The 21,262-nt window shown below is 39.4% G+C and overlaps 1 protein-coding gene across 2 annotated transcripts in view; it reads right to left on the bottom strand.

Annotated features, from left to right (window-relative positions):
* Nucleotides 1-7,472: 7,472 nt before the first annotated feature.
* ONECUT2 (one cut homeobox 2) overlaps nt 7,473-21,262 on the bottom strand; it is a 79,740-nt gene continuing 65,950 nt past the window's right edge. The window contains exons 2-3 of one of the 2 annotated variants that reach the window (XM_082275858.1): nt 15,741-15,770; nt 7,473-8,020 (exon numbers count right to left, since the gene is read on the bottom strand). In XM_082275858.1, the coding sequence (XP_082131984.1) occupies nt 7,734-8,020; nt 15,741-15,770 (317 nt within the window). In that variant the 3' untranslated portion in view covers nt 7,473-7,733. The remainder of the gene's footprint in view (nt 8,021-15,740; nt 15,771-21,262) is intronic. The other variant, XM_082275859.1, reaches the window with a different exon arrangement.

The raw sequence follows: 21,262 nt of genomic DNA, 5'->3' as shown, positions 1-21,262 counted from the left end.
TCATGACCATGTAATGAGAGGCCATTTCCTGAACCTTTTTAGGCCAACAGATTTAAAAATTAGTTAAAAAAGATTTAAAAATTAATTGTTTCCACAAATTTAAAGTACAATGTATTTTGTATGTTTATTATTCTAAAACAACACCAGAAATATATAGAATTACTTATTTTTTGGTGTTTCAAAATGTAGGTTTTTATTTTTTACTCTTAAGGGCTAATATTGTAAAATATTATAAAATGGATCATAATTTGAGAAAGTACCATTATTTGAAAAAAAAAAAAACATTTTTGGTTCTTCTAATTTCATTGCCATTTAAAATAAAAAATAAATCAATTTGGTAGGGAGAATGCAAATGAAGCAAAAAAGAAAATGGGTAATTTACTCATAGTTTTTTTAAGATTTTAAAAATTAAATGTAGGTTCCTATACTAGTTAGAAAAGAATTATTTGTAATTATTTTTGATTTAAATATAACTGGAATAATTGTATTTTATATATGTCTGGAGTTTAACTGATTCACACAAAAATGTATCACTATAGCAAATCATGACCATGTAATGACAGGCCATTTTCTGAACCTTTTTAGGCCAACAGATTAAAAATTAATTGTTTCCACAAATTTAAAGTACAATGTATTTTGTATGTTTATTAGTCCTAAAACAACAACAAAAAATAATTTTGAATAGTTTATTTTTGGTGTTTCAAAATGTAGGTTTTTGTTTTTTTTACTCTTAAGGGCTAATTATTGTAAAATATCATAAAATGGATCATAATTTGCGAAAGTACCATTATTTAAAAAAAAAAAACATTTTTGGTTCTTCTAATTTTATTGCCATTTAAGATAAAAAATAAATCAATCTGGTAGGGAGAATGCAAATAAAGCAAAAAAGAAAATGGGTAATTTACTCAAAGGTTTTTTTAAGATTTTAAAAATCAAATGTAGGTTCCTATACTAGTTAGAAAATAATTACTTGTAATTATTTTTGATTAAAATATAACTACAATAATTGTATTTTTATATCTATCTGGAGTTCAACTCATTCACACAAAAATAAATCACTATAGCAAATCATGACCATGTAACGAGAGGCCATTTCCTGAAGATTTGTAGGCCAACAGATTTAAAAATGAATTGTTTCCACAAATGTAAAGTAAAATGTATTTTGTATGTTTATTATTCTTAAAACAACACCAGAAATATATGGAATCACTTATTTTTGGTTTTTCAAAATGTAGGTTTTTGTTTTTTTACTCTTAAGGGCTAATTATTGTAAAATATCATAAAATGGATCATAATTTGCGAAAGTACCATTATTTAAAAAAAAATGTAAAGTACAATGTATTTTGTATGTTTATTATTCTTAAAACACCAGAAATATATGGAATCATTTATTTTTGGTGTTTCAAAATTATTATTTTTTTGATTCTTAAGGGCGAATTATTGTAAAATATTATAAACAGGGTAACAATTTGCTTAAGTAACATTATTTAAAAAAAACATATATACATTTTTGGCTCTTCCAATTTGATTTCCATTTAAAATGTAAATAAAGCAACAAAGAATGGGTAATTTACTCATAGGTTTTTTAGATTTTAAAAATCAAATTTAAAAAAGGACAACATTTGAATGTGTGCCTCTGAAGCAACACATTGGACAATTTTGGAATGAAAATATTGGCTGCATACATGTACATCAGAATCAGTGTGATGTGCAAGACAATAAAAAAGCACCTTTTGCAAACGCTGTGGCAACATACAAACAGAAAATAGTTTTTTTGTTTTTTTTTACTCTATTCAGTGAGCAGATTTCACACTGGCATTTCTTTGGGGTATCCAAGCTACAGCTGTATATATTTCAGAGAATATAATTTATTTGGTGGAAGAATGAGCTCCAATGCAATACTCTGTCATGCCACATAAGCTCATCTTCAACCAAAGGAGATTAGAGCATTGAAAAAAAAAACAGCAGATGCTAGCAGCAGACCGCACAAGTGAAACAAATCTTTGGTATCTTTGGTATCATCAACACGATTAAAATTACAAAAGGAAAATAGTCAGTGAGGTAGCCTATTTTTGGTTCTCACTAGGAATAGAAATTTTTTTGTTTTTATTTTTTTTTTATTATTACACACACAGTTCATTCTTGGAAGCAGCTAGTTTAAGGGTTTTTTTCTCTCTCTCTCTTTTTAGTTTGGAATGTCATTTTTGTAGTTATTTTCCTCACACAGAAGAAGTTGGAAAAAAATATAGTTTCTGAAAAAAAAAAAAATCTTTGGTGAACAAATACAGTAGTTTCATTCTATTGTATTTGAAATATACAGCTTTCAAGTCACGATCGATGCTTGTCCACAAATGTCACTCTGTTGTTCTAATCAGCAAATAATTTAGTGCTTAAGTTGTTTGAAAAAAAAAATATACACTATACATGTGCATCTTTTTCATGGATGCTGAATAAATTAAATAAATAAGTTGCCTAAGACATAATATGCCAAAATATTTTCTCCCAATTTCTAACAAATGGGAGGATAACTTAAATAATTTAATTACAGATCATAAAAAAGACATTGCAAAATTAAATACAATTTTTGGAAAAGGAAAAACTTTTTTATGCTTTTGTAACCTGCATCAACCCCTGTATGTAACAGAATTTAAATGCTTTGTAAAGCAAACTAAAATAAGTTGGAAAAAAAATTGCTGATGCTGTATTTTTTTTATCCTAGATAAATAAGCAGAGTAACTTACAAGAAATTAAATTAAATTAATACATAAGTACATTTATATAAAACTGATTGTAATAAATTAAACGTTGTCTGGATTTAAACCCACAAAAGGGTGGAGGGGTAAGGGAGGATTTGTTTAAAAAGTTTTAAGTTAATTATTTTATATGATAAATAATTAAAATTTATATTATTTGAACTAATAAATAAATAGCCAATGTAACCAAAATATTTTCACAAACTAAAAAAATTCCTGTGACAAGCAAATAACATATTAATTTTTTTTGTTTCCATTGCAGAGGTTCTTCAGAAGCTTGAATGCTTTGGTAAAAAGTAGATTCTATAGCATAAGCAGGTTTAAGCTTTTTTTTTTCTGCTGGTTTAGTCATTGTCAGGTCTTTGGATTCAGCTTTCATTAAGAGAGAATTAAATAAAGCTATTCAACCATAGTGAATAAACATATTACTTTGTTCTTTTGTGGATGACTAAGCAAATATCCAAGGGTTCTTGAAAGTTGAATTCATCTTGGCTGTGCCCATGATATAGACCACAAGGTTTGGCATAAGGTGTTGGGATATTATAGATAATGAACTGCCGCCTTTCAATCTCTAGATCTCAGTCTTTAATACACTCTGTAGCAATATTGCTTCCATATATATTTGTAACGTTGGAGGAATTCATGTGTGAATCTGAAAATTCTCTTAACACAATAACAATACCACATTCATAGAACAAAAGCATTCGTAACCCGGAAAGACACATTGCTATTTTTTTTGTCACATTTTTAAAAGAATTTTAAAAGATTAGCATTTTGCGTATTATAACGTACAAATACTGTTAGAGATGGCTGTAAGTTTAAAAGTATAACCAAAAGCAAAACTTTTTTTTTTTTAGTTTTTAGTAAAGAGGGGTTAGAACACCCACGTTTTTTTTTTATGTCTGTGTCTCCATTAGGGAAATCCACCTTCTCTATTTGTCCAGTTTACTATTATCAGAGATAAAGAAAACTCTACATTTTGGCAGGAATAGAGCGGAACTCCAATGGCAATGTTGGTTTTGGTGACCCTAATGACAACCTGGGATCCCCTCACTGGGGTGGGGTTTCCTTTCACTTCCTGTGTTGGCTAAGGGACAGGAAGTGAAGGGAAACCAAACTAAGAGGGGTTATAACCCTCCCTTAAGTGGGGTACACACTATAATAAATTTGGGTAAACAATCATCTGATTTTCCTCGTTGTTTCACGGCAAATCAGAAAATTAGTACTAAAATTCTCGTACGACAAAGGCTTTTTTGTTGTTGTTTATTGTTTCTGATCATGCGCAGTCTTTCGTTTCTGATTTTTCTCGTATGAAAATCATACGAAAATGGAACACAAGTGAAAATCGTTCGTTCTGTTCCCATATGAGAAAAATTTTGGAGCTTGTCCCATTGTAAATTTTTGTTCAGAAGGTTGGAATTGGCTGTAGAAAGTTGTGTACACACTATACGAAAATTGTACAAAAGTTATTTGGATTTTCTTATAGTGTGTACGAGCCTTTAGGCCGGGATCACACATATGCAAATTGGATGCGGGTTTCCCCACATCCAATTCGCATGACAGGAGACTATGAGTAGACAATTGAGCCTGGCCACAGTCTGGATTTATAACGGGTCCAGTGAGTCTTTCGATTTCCGATTCAGGTGCGGATTAAGGCAAAAATTCTGACCTGATTCACACCTAAATCGGTGAACAGGGAAGTACCGGACCCCATGCTGTGAACCCAGCCTAACTCTATTCAAAATGAAAAAATGTTTTGCTTTTAGTTATACTTTACCCTCTTGGCACAGAGCGTACACAAATATGCAGCCTCTCGGCGGGTGGGTCTTGGCGCCAAGTGTACACAACTATACAGCCTCTTGGCGGGTGGGTCTTGGCGCCAAGCATACAAAACTATACAGCCTCTCGGCGGGTGGGTCTTGGCGCCAAGCATACAAAACTATACAGCCTCTCGGCGGGTGGGTCTTGGCGCCAAGTGTACACAACTATACAGCCTCTCGGCGGGTGGGTCTTGGCGCTGAGTGTACACAAATATGCAGCCTCTCGGCGGGTGGGCCTTGGCGCCGAGTGTACACAAATATGCAGCCTCTTGGCGGGTGGGTTTTGGCGCTGAGTAGCCACATTATTGCGTGTATTTGTGCAAATAGAGCTATGCCGAGAGCTCGCAACCTGCGCGCTCCTGGCACAGTTACCGGTGGCTAAGGGAAGGTGGTAATTAGGAGCTTTCCAATCATGTGACCGCCGTGACGGCCATTCACAGCAGTCACATGGCCACAAGCCCCGCCCCCCAGCATTCTAAACCTCGTATAGGGCTGGCAGGCACCAGCTCCAAGGGGTTATACAAAATTATTTTACAAATAAGAAATGTTGTGGTTGTACAAGATGGATGTTAGTGGACGTTGCGAGGCAGGACAACCTTAGAGTGGGTCTGTGGCTTCATTATACTTGGGGCAGACTTTTTGAATGTTAAGACAGCAGAGCAAGTTTGAAATTTTAAAATACAAAATTCAACAGGGTGACTAGTATATTGCAACTTTCTGGCTCATTAGCAGCCTTATTCTGTATATAATTGTACCTTTTAGGTGTTAACTCTAAACTACAGTGACCCATATCTACCAGTCAGAATTAAAGTAGAATTATGGGCAAGACTTTTTTTTCATTTTGGATAGAGCAATGGAGGGTTATAAGCCTGTCAGATTTTTTTTTTTCGCCATCTGTGTCCCATTTTGGAGATTTCCCTTCACTTCTTGTCCCATAGCCAAACAGGAAGTGAAAGGAGACCCCTAAAAATTAAGGGAATTCCTTGTGGACCCCAAGGTCCCAGGAACTAATATCACCATTGGAAAAGTTCCCCTCTATTACTTTTCTGGGGACAACCTAAAATTTGGTATTTTCTTTTACTTCCACTTTCGATGTTAATGGTAAACAGGACAAACAGAGAGGGTGAATCTCCTTAACAAGGGCACAGGCAGCAATAAAATCTGACAGGGGTTCTAATCCCTTCCCAACCCTATCAAAAACTTAAAAAAATGTTTTGCCTTTGGTTATACTTTAACTCAAGGTGAATTATAATGGGCTACTGCACTTTGGATTAGAACCTTTTATTGATAGTTGCAAAAGTTGACTTGTCTGCCACCAATTTATTAAAGCAACAGATCTCCTTGAACATGGGCACACACCACAACCTATTGTATCCCAACAACTTATGCCAGTGATCCATAGTACCCTATCATGAAGTACTGCAAGTGGAAATATGATCTGTAAACCGTGAAATGGACCAATTTACACTCTGTTCAGCCAGACAGATGTGCTGTTAATATACATGGTAATGGTGGCACTGTAAGCGATTTAGCCGTGCAAGAAGAAAATAATGAATCTGAAAACAAGAAAAAAAAAAAAAAAAGCAAAGTTGTGAGAACTCCTCATCTTTGGTATTGCAGCTGTTGAGGTTCAGGACGGTCAATTCCTTGTTCATTGAAAAAACTGCATAGGCACAAATAAAAGACAATCTTCAACTTTAAGAGGACTTAAATAGGTTGTCAAATGAAGCAGCGAGTACATACTGTAGAATTTCGGCCTTGTTTGGTTTCAACCCTTGTCAACCCTATCTCAGTGGTCTGCTTCCTAAGATGTGTAGGATGTCTGTCCAAACACAGTGTGTTAATAATTTTCCTGACGTGCTTCCTTTTACTCAATGGAACAGTTTGTTGCAGAAGAAGTAGGTGCAGAAAAAAACGTTTCTTTGGTTTCGATTAAGTAGTACATAAAAAAACAGTCTCAAGTGTATTTAAAGCATTATTGTAGCCTTTGGCCTTTTCTTTGGAACACGGACTCGAGTTTTCGAGCATGGGGCCATCCACTGGTAAAGCTCCAACAAAATCGTGACAAAATAGTGACAACTGGTTTCATACAGAAGGATCGTGTTCTGACAATTCTCCAGGATGAGTGGAAACGTAGATTCCGGAAACTCATTTTGCAAAAAAAGAAAACATTGTTACGGAAGGTTCTATTGTAAACTTTCTTCTTACTTTCGGAAGTATTCACAGTATGAATAGACTGTAAAACATTACGTTTTACATTTTTCTTTGGTTAAAACTGTTTTCATTCCAAGCTGTGCTGAATTTTTCAGTGAGAATAAAAAGTCTTTGTTTCCAGACCTGTCACGATAGTGTATGTGTAATAAAGCAAAATAAAATCTATAGATCTATCTTTGGTAAAAGTATTGGCAACCAAAATACTCCATATGGTGTAGAATGGACTCCTGAGTGTGTACCGTTTTTTTGTAAAAAAAAATAAAATAAAATAAAATGGAAAAACAATTTTAAAAAAAGCATTTCTAATGTCCTGTTGTGCTTAATACTGTATTTCTTAGAACTGTATTTTTGTGGTTTGTGAACATTCATGCTAAATAAATCTAAGAAAATAAATTAAAGTGAAAGGAGGGGGAAGTGTTTTTTTTTTAACACTTCCTTGCATGGCCTAAAGACTTTGTGCTCAGGTATGAAAATCGTATTTCATGGATGTAGTGGTTGTAATCTTTCTCTTGTGCTATGGACAGAGTTGAAAATATCAGTGAAGTTTGCTGGTTTACATGTCACAGCTGATGCCATGGTCTGACAAGTAATATGAATTGAAGACCTGGAATGAGTTTAGTGCTTTGGTGGAGTTTCTGAGAACTTTAAGACGTTGAGTGAACTTTGGATGGGTTGGATGGTTTTCCTGTACTGATGCGCTGTGTTTTTTGACACCATGGCATGAAGTAGCATCAGACGTGCCAAAGCCAGCACAGCTATCTGGTTTGAATACTTTTACCATCCAGCCCTGCAGAATTTTACAAATGGACTGATTGTCACCAGTGAATGGCCCGCCAACCACAACAAAAAATATATATTTATATATATCCTTTCTTCTCTCTTTTTTTTTTTCTTTTTTTTTTTTGCTTACAGTTGAGTTGTGCCCCATTCAGAAGCCATTTTCCCCTCATGCTTTGGTACAAGTGCTGGAGTTTGACGAGCTTCCCCCTGTACTTAAATCGTCCTGCCATTTTTCTAAGCTCCGCCTCCTGGCATTCATGAAGAAGTTACTGACTGTATTGAGTTCCAAACCCAACTGCTGAGAAATAGTGATCTGCATTTCTTTGGATGGGCGCTTGTTTTCCTTGAAGATGGCAAACAGTGTTCTGCGTTGGAGGTCTGTGAAAACCAGCCGGGATTTCTTCTGAGAGTTGTTTCGATCTTTGCTCGGTTCTTGTTCTTTGCGTTTGCAGGCTAATAAAAAACAAAAAAACAGGAAATATGTTACTGGTATGAAAAAATAATATCTTTTCTTTCTCAACATGAAACGTAGCATGGTTTGACATGACACACGGAGTAGTTTGTACCACACTCTATCCAAAAACTAATATATAAATTATTTATTTTATAATAATATAATTTATATAATTTATAATTTATATAAATATATAAAATATACATACACTTTAATTGAGTGGTGCAATCATTTTTAACATTAAAATCAGGGCTTTTTTTTCTCAAAGAACAGGTGCAGGAACTCTCCCTGTTTTGAGTCACCCCTTTTCTCTGTCCTTACCCATCTCCAAGCACTGTTCCTTGGTTCCACCCCCTGCCCACTTCCCAGTATGGCTCTTTATAGAGAATACAGAACCAAGTATCATTTGCTGGTGCCAGGTAATTTGTATAGAATTTGTTAATATTAATTAAAAAAAGTAGTAAACTAGACCCCCTTGCAGCCAGCAACAACAATAGACCTTCAGCAACAATAGATCCCCCAACAATGGCACTATAATGTAATAAACACCCACAAAAAATACCCCCAGCACAATAATAGACCCCCTTGCAACAGATCTTCTTACAGCCGGGATCAATAGTCCCTCCAGCAGCCAGCAATAATAGACCCCATCCCTCAACAGTAGAGCTCTCCCAGCAACAACTGCCCCCCCCCCCCCCAGCAACATAAGACCTACCCCTGGCAACAATAGATCCCCCATCAGTAATAATAGACTTCCCCATCAACAACAGATCCCCCCCCCCCACAAAAATATATCCCCTCCAGCTACAATTGATCCCCCAACAGCCAGCAACAGTAGACACTTTAGCACACTCCAGCACCCCTTGCCAATACATACACTCAGCGCTGAAGGTTCCGGAACTGTGTTCCCGATAAAAAGCATTGATTAACATTTTAGCATTACAGCATGATGACTGCAAAGCAAACAGGCCCTTGGTTCTGTAGTGATTTTACAAGGATGTAAACTAAGGTATATACAGTAGATAGCACTTTTTCACAGTTGCAACCAGTGGCTAGCTCATTGCAGAAGTGAGTGGAAGCTTTGGTAGACCTTCCCTGCATTTCTAGAAGATACATTCTGTGTCAGAAGAGGCAAAGCAGAATGAAAAGCCGATCTTCTCCTAACTGTGCTAGGTCAGGCAGAAATAAGATGTAGAGGTCTATTTACAAAGAGCTATATGTCGTATTCAACCAATAATTTTTACATATATGCCAACAAATCAATACCCTATGACCTGGCCCATGGCACGGGAAGATTAAAGCTCTGGCCTGAAACTCTAGTGTAACCTTCCTGGCAAGGCTGTGGATCACTAATGTGTAAATCAAAAACATGGATGGAGAGAGTTAAATAAATAGACAAATAAACCAGCTGTGTATTTAGCGGCTTGCCTAAACTTCAGCTTTAACACAGGTTACTTTACCCATGGCAATCAGACCATATACAGTACATTATCACATTTTATTAATGTTCCACTTTTATTGTGCTTTCCATTGGGACCAATAAACTTTTTCACTGAACACTTCTACATTATATTACTAAAAGTATTGGGACACCTGCCTTTACACGCACATGAACTTTAATGGCATCCCAGTCTTAGTCTGCAGGGTTCAATATTGAGTTGGCCCACCCTTTGCAGCTATATCAACTTTAACTCTTCTGGGAACGCTGTCCTCAAGGTTTAGGAGTGTGTCTATGGTAAGGTGTGACCATTCTTCCAGAAGCACCTTTGTGAGGTCAGGCACTGATGTTTGACAAGAAGGCCTGACTCGCAGTCTCTGGTCTAATTCATCCCAAAGGTGTTCTATCGGGTTGAGGTCAGGACAGTCAAGTTCCTCCATCCCAAACTCGCTCACCCATGTCCTTTTGTACTTTGCAAATAACTTGGTGGAGGGGAGATTATGGTGTGGAGTTGTTTTTCAGGGGTTGGGCTTGGCCTCTTAGTTCCGGTAAAGGGAACTCTTAAGGCGTCAGCATACAAAGACATTTTTGACATTTTCATGCTCCCAACTTTGTGGGAACAGTTTGGAGATGTCCCCTTCCTGTTCCAATATGACTGCGCACCAGTGCACAAAGCAAGGTCCATAAAGACATGGATGAGTGAGTTTGGGGTGGAGGAGCTTGACCGGCCTGCGCAGAGTCCTGTCCCTTTAATACTTACCCCCACCTTTTGTTATTTTGTTACTGGTATATTAAAGTCAAAATAATATTAGAATTTGCTGAGGCAGAATGTATTTTACATTAAATACAAAGCTCTCATTGTATACCAAATTCAGACCCGCTGCCAACAGCTGCATATTACTTGACTTATGGAGAGTCTTGTGACTTCAATGCACCTACCTCGCAGCTGAGCTATCCACAAATCATAACCAAGTATTATTTCTCAGATCATGGAGATGGGAATTCATTTGCTCTCAAAGGCCAGTGTCCACTCAGTCTCTGGGAGAATGGGAGTGCTGATTGGCCAATGGCAGGCTATATAGGGCACAATGACCACAGTCTGCATCTAAGTGTCCGATATATTTTCCACTAAATTGTAGAAGAGGGTGAAGAGGAGCATATAGAATTGGTTGAATCTTGATGGACTTTTTTCAACCCGACTAAGTATGTAACTATGTAAGAATTAAATGTTCCTCACAACATAAACAAACCACAACATAATAATTTCAATTCTACAGCTTAAATCACGAGCTTGGCTAAATTCCCATTGCAAAAATGTGAACCAAGTTCTCCTGAGGACACATAAGTACTCAACAGTGATTATCAAGAAAGTCTCTTCTAGCTGATAGTGGTATCAGTTTATAAAATAAGAAAGAGAAAGAAAAAAAACATTCTTCCTTGGATGATGGTCAGAACTGGGCAATTCTACTCCTACCATGCCTATTAATAGACTAAATAGTCTAATTGCGCTGTGTCTTTTTACATGGGTGGCCTTCATTTTAACTTTTAGGAAATACCGTATAATGAATTCTGCTTTTACAGGAGCTTGATTCATACCATTTTTAACCAATTCCACCGCGGCAGGGCAGCAGGGGGGGCCACTAGTACGTGATCTGACACTTGCGGGTCTGGGACGCGCAGCCGGCGACCCGCTCCCATTGTGATCACACACAGTGGGAGCCCAGCAGTGGGTACTGCAGACTCAATGTCTTGGAGCACCCGCCGATTGTACATTACACAGGGAGAACAGTGATCTGCCTATGTAAACAAGGCAGATTGCCTTCAGTAGGGAAGGCATGGATCCTGTGTCCTGCAAAACAGGGACATGGATTCCCTTAGTAAAAGCACCTCCCCCACAGTGAGAAAGCATAGGCTAGGCACACATTTAACCCTTTGATCGCCCCTGATCTTAACCCCTTCCCAGCCAGTGTCATTATAGCCTGTGTTGACAGATAAATTATTGGTTTTCTCAGTGCCTTCTGGCCTGTGTTGGCAGGTACATTAGAAATGTTCTCAGTGCCTTCTGGCCTGTGTTGGCAGGTACATTATAGGGGTTCTCAGTGCCATCTGGCCTGTGTTGGCAGTTACATTAGAGATATTCTCAGTGCCTTCTTGCCTGTGTTGGCAGATACATTATAGGTGTTCTCAGTGCCTTCTGGCCTGTGTTGGCAGGTACATTAGAGATGTTCTCAGTGCCATCTGGCCTGTGTTGGCAGGTACATTATAGGTGTTCTCAGTGCCTTTTTGCCTGTGTTGGAAGGTACATTATAGGTGTTCTCAGTGCCATCCGGCCTGTGTTGGCAATTACATTATAGGGGTTATCAGTGCCATCTGGCCTGTGTTGGCAGTTACATTAGAGATATTCTCAGTGCCTTCTTGCCTGTGTTGGCAGATACATTATAGGTGTTCTCAGTGCCTTCTGGCCTGTGTTGGCAGGTACATTAGAGATGTTCTCAGTGCCATCTGGCCTGTGTTGGCAGGTACATTATAGGTGTTCTCAGTGCCTTTTTGCCTGTGTTGGAAGGTACATTATAGGTGTTCTCAGTGCCATCTGGCCTGTGTTGGCAGGTACATTATAGGTGTTCTCAGTGCCTTTTTGCCTGTGTTGGAAGGTACATTATAGGTGTTCTCAGTGCCATCCGGCCTGTGTTGGCAATTACATTATAGGTGTTCTCAGTGCCATCTGGCCTGTGTTGGGAGGTACATTACAGGTGTTCTCAGTGCCCTCTGGCTTGTGTTGGCAGGTACATTAGAGATGTTCCCAGTGCAATCTGGCCTGCGTTGGCAGATACATTACAGGTGTTCTCACTGCCATCTGGCCCATGGCTGCTGATAGGGGGGAACCACTGGTCCTCCTATAGGGGGCCCGGGCGCACAGGGGAGCCCCCAGACAGGGAAGCGGATCAGTGTGGTGTAGCAAGTACAGCAACAATGCCCTGTATGTCTCTCCCTCCAGCAGCTGAATGACAGAGGGAGAGACACAGAAGGCATTGTTCCTGTACTTGCCACACCACTGATCCGCTTCCCCATCTGGGCCACATATGATCCCCCTGTGTGCCTGGGCACTCCAGCACTTTCCTGTCCCACCAGGCGCTGCAGGAAAGAAAGTGGCTGTGTCTGGACTGAGAGCTAGAGCTGTCATTTTGCACAGGCACCTCTGGGAACTGCTCAGGGGTTCTAGGTGCATGGAGGTTTCCTCCCAACAGTCCCCCTTGTAGAGGCACTTCCTCACCAGCCAACAGTATTCCCCATGCCCATCCCTGCCCATCCCTCTCTAGTCCCCTTGCCTCTTCTCCCACTTCCCTCACCCCAGCACAAATCCTCCTTTTTTATCCCTATACAGACCAGGATCCCCCAGTTTCACTCCAGTTCTCCTCTACCCATCCCTCATCTTTTACCCACTCCCCCCTTTTTTCCCACCCTCCTTCTCCCCTACCTCATGGTTCCCAGTCCAATCCCCACCCCCAATTTTTCAGGGGCTAAGGAAGAACCCCAAGGTGGAGCATCTTATTTCTGCTGCTGCTTCTGTGGGTGGGATGTGTACTGTGCCAATCCCTGCTGACTCTCCTCTCCTATTCATCCCATGTGATTGGTGCAGAACACAACCCACCCACATAGCCAGAGTAGTAAGACGCTCCACCTCGGGGCTCTTCCTTAACCCCTGCAAAGTGCCAGAAGAGAGCCAGAAACTCTGGAGGGGAAGGTAGAGGAGGAGATGTCATCCCAGTTGTAGATATAGCCCAGTGACAGCCTGCCAGAACAGGTAAGATCTCTGACAGAAGCATCCCTGTGCAGCTCTGCTTGAGGAGACCATATCTGTATTATACATTACTGGACCCATACTGTACCTTCCTGCCCCTTGTACTATGTCCACTTACCCTCCGCCTGTAATGCACCCTCCTAACCACTGTACTGTGCCCTCCTGCCCCCCATACTGTAACTTACTGCCCCTTCTGTACTGTGCCCTCCTGCCCCCCCCCCATACTGTACCTTCCTGCCCCTTTTGTACTGTGCCCTCCTGCTGCCCCTTGTACTGTACCTTCCAAACCACTGTACTGTGCCCTCCTGCACAGACCCCCCCCCCCCCCCTGTACTGTATCTACCGCCCATAATATTGTGAGTTTTGTCGTGTTTGCATCTGCTAATTATGAAAAAAATTATCATGTATTTTTAGTGAAAAATTTATTTTGATATTTATATTTTTTCTGGCGGGGGGGGGCGTGATTTCTAACAGCCGCCCTGTTCTGCCCTGTGTTAGCAGGTACATTATCGGTGTTCTCACTGTAGACACAGCTTGTGTGGTATGTGACAAGTCTCATTGTTTACAATTACAACATAAATTAGAAACAAATTAAGAGTGATGGAGCCCACTTATAGCACTTTGTAATATTTTTTTGGATCTGTAATATGAAAAAATCAGAACACTCCAGGTGTAACCTAGAAACCCCCAACAAATATAATTTTCTTTTACTAAAGGAACAAAGCTTGAAAGGTTTCATCTCTCTGTAGGACACAGAAAAATGTCTGCGTCTTATGATAACAGCCTGCCAAGAATGCACATATTAATACAAATATTGCCTTAAAGAAAAAAAAAAAAGATTTAAATGCTGTGCTGAGCCTACAAGCCCTGGAAGAAGTGTATTTATATCTGGCATCAGCTGTATTATGGGGGAAGCGGAGCTTTCAAGCAATTGTTTTTGCACTTGCTTACAAATGCTCTTTACAGCTTTTAGCGGAACTCTTGTCCTAGAAATATGTTATAAAAAAAAAAAAGTAGATATATATAGACCAACACTATCCAATAACTAATGGACTCTTTTTATGTCCATAGAAGCCACACTTGTAGTAAAATGAGAAGCGGTAACTGGTACTGCCGCCAATGACACAGAGCGGGTACTTCTACTCCAGCAGGGTGAAATTCTTTAACCAAGGACAGAAGTAAATTCCTTGGTTAAAATCCATGTATACATGTGTGTAAATATGTTTTTTAATTGAATATGTATTTGTCTGTAAAATGTTTTAGACTATTTTTTAATACAGTATATATATATATATACTTACATTAAAAAGATTAGAAAACACCTATTCAATTTGATATAAACACAATCAATGAAATCTCATATAAGCTTTACCACAATGTAATTTGAAAAGGTGATCTTTTTTAAATCTGCAGTGGTGATACTGCTAAGAATAAAAAAAAAAAAATCCCTACATAAAATAAAATCTAATATTTAAAAAAACTAAAAAACTGCATAATTTGATCTAAACCCTTCTCTAAAATCTCATATGAGCTTTCATTTCATTTCAAAAGTTGACCCTTTTGAAATCTGCAGCTTGTATTAGAATAATGTCTCTGATCCAGCTATAGAAAAACTTTCCATACATTAAAAGAAAAAAAAAATCAAAAGAAAAATAAATCTGCATAATTTGAACTAATCTCAATCACAAATCTCATATAAGCTTTACATTGATCTTTTTGAAATCTGTAGCTTGTAATAAAATGAAGCCTGGTAATCCTGCGGTGGATTAAAAAAAAATCCTTGTATTGAAAAGAAAAAAATATTTAAAAAAACCTGCATCATTTTATCTAAACCCAATCACTAATATAGGGTTTTTAAGCTCCAACATGTTAATGTAAGTCCCCACACAGATATTAATACATAACTAACAGGGATTTTTATTTCTCCGCTCTATCCAAAAAAAAAAAAACGATTTTGGTTGGAGTTCTTCTATAAATATTTTGCTGATCTTTAATTAAAAAAACTTTTAAATATCTACATTTTATCCATTTTTTATTTAGAGAAAAGTAACAGACTTACAATTTTCTTTAACAGGAATATGAAATACAGTGGTAAAGTAGAGTGGGGAAAGGTAAGAACCTCTGTCTGGATTTTACTGCAATCTCTGTCCCAAATGGGAAGATCACCTCAGTTCCTGTGTGGTCACCAGGACAGGAAGTGAACTATCTCTCCAACAGGGATAACCATAAAAACCTTGCCTACTCAATGGAAACCCAGAAAAGATTTGTCTGGACTTGGACTTCAATAAATTCATTCACTTTAAATCTAGAAACCCTAAATTGGACGAGGACTTTTCAGTGAAAATAAACAAAACAAAAACATTATATGTAACTCTAGGTATGCTTATCCAGCGTTTCCATTTGTACCCATCCCAAACATGCCCCCCTCCACCCCACGCCCTCCCAAATGACAAAGCCTAAAATGATAAGAACGAGCACTTACAGGGCTGAAAGATATCGGAGATTTCAGGTGCTGCGTGGTAACATCAAGTGTATATATGAAAAGGAAAAAAATATAATTAAAACTTGTATTGATGTTTTGCACTAAATATATTACATTACACTTCGTGGACAGCTTATCTTCTATCTATATAAAAATCTCCACTTGTATATATTATAGAGTACACAAAACAATGGAAAGAAATGCTGAAACAACAACATAACATCCATATAAAATATTCATAAAAAAACATAATTTTAGTTGAGGTAACAGTGGTCCGTGGCTAGGACTATGGCTTTGCTCCAGTATGGTAATTGTGTCTGCTATTGCAAGAAACCTGGTGCCATGTATTTCTCACTGTGAAGATTTTGGCACTGAAAATAAAGGGTAAAAAAGTGTCCCCGGCAGGATACATAAAAGTGATAATAAAGGCTGCTTTTTAATAAAAAAGAGGTTATACAATGATATTGCACAGAGCAGTCCCTTACCTCCTCTTTGGAAGTCCCCTGTTGGCGCTACCTGCTCCTACCTCATCTGGGTTCCTGCTCAGCAAGCCATGTGCTAAGGAGGCACCTGTGTGCATGTGCTCTGGAGCTGGGATGTGTGCATCCAAAAATACACACAGCCCCAGTAAGCCACACCCCTACTCCCTCTTCACAGGAGTTTGACTGCCAGCAGCAGGAGCTCATGACCCCTGCTGCTCTCAGTATTTCCTGTGAGACGAGGAAGTGAGAGGAGCGGTTTTCAGCCAAGACAGTGCTGTGCTAGAGCGCTCACAGGAGGCAGGTAAGTGTTTAGAGATTGAAGGGAAACAAGAAGAGGGGAGTCATTTACCCTAAAAGAGATGTGTGTATTTTTAGATTCATACTTACCTAGGTGGATGCAGCATCAGTGCGATGCTTCATCTGTCCCCCCCCCCCAGCACTTCTAACACTGAGAACCGAGCAATCAAACATCGCCGATCACTCAGTTCTCACAGCTCCATGTGCGAGGAGATGCTGACCGTCAGTCAGCAGCTCTCCGGTCTGCCACCCCTTCGCTCAGGAGCGCTGGGCTGTGGAGGGGTGGGAGCGGCCGGCTCTGGCTCTCAGCTGCTGGCTGAGAGGCTGAGCCGGATGGCAGTCCAGGCATGTAGGCGGATCCCGACTTCATTGTTGCAATCTTGCCAGAGCCTGGACCGGCTCTGTGAAATCAGCAGACAGCGGACTTCAGCTCGCTGCCTGCTGAAAACGGGTCAAAGGAGTGCAGAGCGAACTGCACTCCTGTGACCCACAGGGGAAGTACAGCCAAATGAGCTTTGGCTAAACTTCTCCTTTAAACCTAAATGTTACCTTAAAACTTCCCAGATAGCAAGGATAACTTGCCACACATTTGTGGCAGTGTTAAATTGTAAGTCTTGCTGCACATTTTTATTGGCAAGTTGTACACTTGCAGAGCACCTGAAGCACAAGTTATAGTTGACACTTTTCCTGTTTGTAGCAAATTTGCATGGCAAATCTCTAGCAAGAGCAACTTTGCATTGGTGAGTCTACAGCAAGAGCTCTGCAAGTTTACAGTATGAAAATTCAGCCCCATTGACCCCTGTGGCGGGATCACTATTACACAACATAACTGAACCAGAGCTTGCAGCAGGCCTGCAGAATGTTTGCAAAAAAAGTTGATCTGTAGTCATACAATGCAGACTTTCTGCAATTGTGCAACAAACTTGTAAAGCCGGCAAGTCTAGCAATAGCTTAGCAAGTCATTTTCAAGTTGCAGCACAATTGCTTGCCATCTAGGTTAAGTCCAACTCAACGGGCCCCTTCCCACCTTTCAGCCTACTGCTTCGGCATTATTCTATGCTTTTGTTTGTATATACTTACCTTTATTTCATATGTGTTCAGGACAGTTATGTGACACACAGGGTCCTCTTCAGGATACAGGTTCTGATACAGAATGCAGCATGTTCACGTAATGACATCAGCACCCTGTTTTGCAGGTTCTCCAAGCCACTTCTTCAGCTCCAATGGGTGCCAAGAAAATACCTCAGCATTTATGTAGTCTTCCTCACATCAAGTGTGGGATTAAAGCGGAGTTCCGGCCTCAAATACCTTTTTTTAACTAAAACTACTCCTATAATACTAATCCATCGCCCTTTTAGTCAAAATCTTACTTTTAAAAACGCTGTCTGGGCGTGGCCATCTTGGATGTGGGCATCTGAAACCGCAGTGTAATCTGCTGTGTCCTTCCTAATTACAGGGAGTGTTCTGGGAGTTCTTCCTGATTCCAGCCTCCTGGGAGTGATGACAAAGAGCTCCCAGGATGCAATGCAAAGGCGGAAGTGATGTCGGTGGCCGCGGCCACAGAGGGGGGAGAAGGAGGAAGTGCAATCAAAAATGCCCTGAAAATAAGGTAAGGGACCCCCGAAAAAAATTGAAAATGCCCAATTGTTGACACTCCAGGAATCACTAAAGTTGCAAAATAGGCCGGAACTCCACTTTAAGTAACTAGAACAACTTTCACACTTTCCATTCTGCTCTAGGACAATCAACATTTGTCTTAATGCATTCCATCATGATTGAAAAAAGGTGTCTGTGCTACTTGTGTGGCTATAAATGCTGGGGTATCTTCCTGACACTCCTTAGAACTGAAGAAGTGGCTTGAAGAAGCTACAAAATGTCTTCAACTTTACAGAACAAGTCCAGCTGAATGTGACTAACTACTGCTAGATATACCATGACCCGGATACACCACGGTGCTAGATATATCATGACCTGTTAGAACATTCACAGTCATTATGTAGAGGTGTGACAATGAGAACTTACAGATATCGGAAGCTCTCATCACACAGATAGATTTTCCAGCATGTGACAGTAAAATGTTCTAGATGCCACCAGACATGTGTTCCATATGCCTAAATATATGTTGCATGAATTGAGGAGATATTTTATTTTATTTATTTATATTCAATTGGAAGAAATATTTCTGGGATGGGCAAAACTCTCACTAACTGTACTAATCATCTATGACTATCGTAACAGGAGATAGATAATAAATTCTCTTTTATACCCATAAATTGAGTAGATGAGCATACACTCTTAGGTAGCGCTACACCTAATTTTGAAAGCACTTATCACCCTGTGCTAAATGTGTAACAATAGATGACACCACTAATAAAAGTTCATAAATAAAGTCCATGTGTTAATCTCAAACAACCTCAACAAAATATCTCATCAGACTAATCCACCACTGTGCTCCAAGTGATTTCCACTCCCTATAAGGCACCGCACTCACCAACTCAATAGACAACAACAGCAACTGGAAGTGACGTCAACACGCTGAACCAGATGTAACGCAGACCAGAATTGATGCGGGAAGAAAGTATGGTGAGGACACGCTGATCACTGACCACATGGTTCTGGCGTTATTGACAGCAATTAGCCCAATGATGTTCATTTAAAATGGGGTTACGTTATGTTGGCTTTTCCTGTCTCTGAGGCATAATACACGGCTGTTTGTGTGTGGAGCATTGAAAGTGGAGCCATTTAGGGATTTTGATGAGAGCCGTTGTTATCTATAAAGTCAGTGAGTGTGGTACCTTATGGGAAGTGGAAATCACTTGGAGCATAGTGGTGGATATAGTCTGCTGAGCTATTTTGGTTTTGGTGGCATGGAACATACAAGGTTGTTTGAAGTTACCACATTGACTCTTAGAGCGGACTTTTAGAGCTCCTTGCCGGAAAGTGAAACTCCCGTGCACATGCGCGGGAGTGATGTCATCGCGCCTCCGGCCACTCACAGCGCCGGAGCCGCAGAACCAGGAAGAGACGCCGAGGCAACATGACAGCGCCCTTAGTGTTGTCCAGGCGACCGTGTCGGGGCTTCGTTTTAAGGTAAGTATTTCATAATGAGCTAGTATGCGATGCATACTAGCTCATTATGCCTTTGTCCTGCAGGGCTTTTTTTTTAATTTTTTTACTGAGTTTACAACCGCTTTAATGCATTGTATGCATTGGGGGGAAAAAACTTTCTTAGACTCACCCCCCCCTATAATTACCTGAGCCCCATCACAATCCAGCCTGTGCATGGGAGCTGCGGCTCTCCTGGTTTGTCCCTCCTCCAGGGGCAGATCAATAGCAGCATAAGCCATTGGCTCCCGCTCCTGTCAATCAACATCCGTGATAAGGGAGCAGGGGTGGGGCTGAATCCCGCTGTCTGTGTCAATGAACGCAGCAGTGGGCCTCCGCATGAGTGCCCCCATGGGAATCAGCTTCCTATTGGGGGGCACCGGCAAGAGGGGAGGAGCCAGGAGCGCAGATGGGGGACCTGAGAATAGGAGGATCTGGCCGCTCTGTGCAATTCTATTGCACAGAGCAGGTAAATATAGACATGCTTGTTATTTATTTATTTTTTTCCTTTACAACCACTTTAAATTATATAAAAAAACAAGAAGTTATTTTTTTGTTTTTAATAGAGGGTGTAGAGGTCATTATTTTTTTTTTTGGAACTAAAAACTTGACAACGTTGCTGACTAATTCTTTCTTTATTCAAGACAAAAATAAAGTTTATGCTTTGGATACACTTTAATACATAACAAAATAAAATAAAAGCAAAAAAGAAACATTGAAATATAGAAGAGTGACAGCAGAAAACAACATAAGTGGTCCATCGGGTCTGCCCCCTTTTACATTTTTTAATTTTTTAATTTAAATTGTAAGCTCCATGAGCAAGGCCCTCCTATTCCTTCTGTATTGCAATTGTACTGTCCCTCTTTATATTGTAAAGCGCTGCATAATCTAATGGCACTATATACTGTAAATCCTGTATAATAAGAATACATTTTAAACAATACTGTCTGAGTATAGTTTGTCCCAAACAGATACAGAATGGTACATTTTTTCTCTAAATAATTATTCCTTACAGATTTTTTTTTACTTGTACTTGGATTTGTTTTTGTTCCTTCCATGATAATTCAATAAAAAAAATGTAAAGATTAAATAATTCTTCCTGTGTTTTGTCCAGAGTTCTGCTTTAGGTTATCATGTTAATTGACCTGAATTCAAGGATTACTCAATCAGTGTGAGAGCAGATAATATATGGGTAAAGGAGGCCGGCTAAGAGGCTGAGTGTAGGTGGGATATTACACTATGATTGCCCACAGATATATATGGAAAGTCATTTGTAACTACACAGCTTCCAGGAAGAGCTAGTTAGTAAATGGCAATTACTATTAATAAATCACTCAGCTGGCTTCATGCTATATTGTGGTACAAAAGCTCTCAAGCCAGCAAGGGTCTCTTTATTACATCTGTTTAAAATATTGTGAAAGCTTAATCGTTTCAGGGCTGAAATGTAAAGTGACCGCATCAGCATTCCTACACGCGACGCATATATATATATATATATACGAAATGCATTCCATTGCAAGAGCTTTCTGGGTCACTGGTCACTATGGTAAAAGGATTGCCAATTTATTGATTTTGTCACTTAGATGTGTTTGCATCGTAAAAGCACCATCAGCTCCATTACATAATTTTAAGCCTGCC

This window comes from Pelophylax lessonae (assembly GCF_965119305.1).
Source record: "Pelophylax lessonae genome assembly, chromosome: 1".
Taxonomy (NCBI): Eukaryota; Metazoa; Chordata; class Amphibia; order Anura; family Ranidae; genus Pelophylax; species Pelophylax lessonae.
This window is presented reverse-complemented; position numbering and strand designations above follow the sequence as displayed.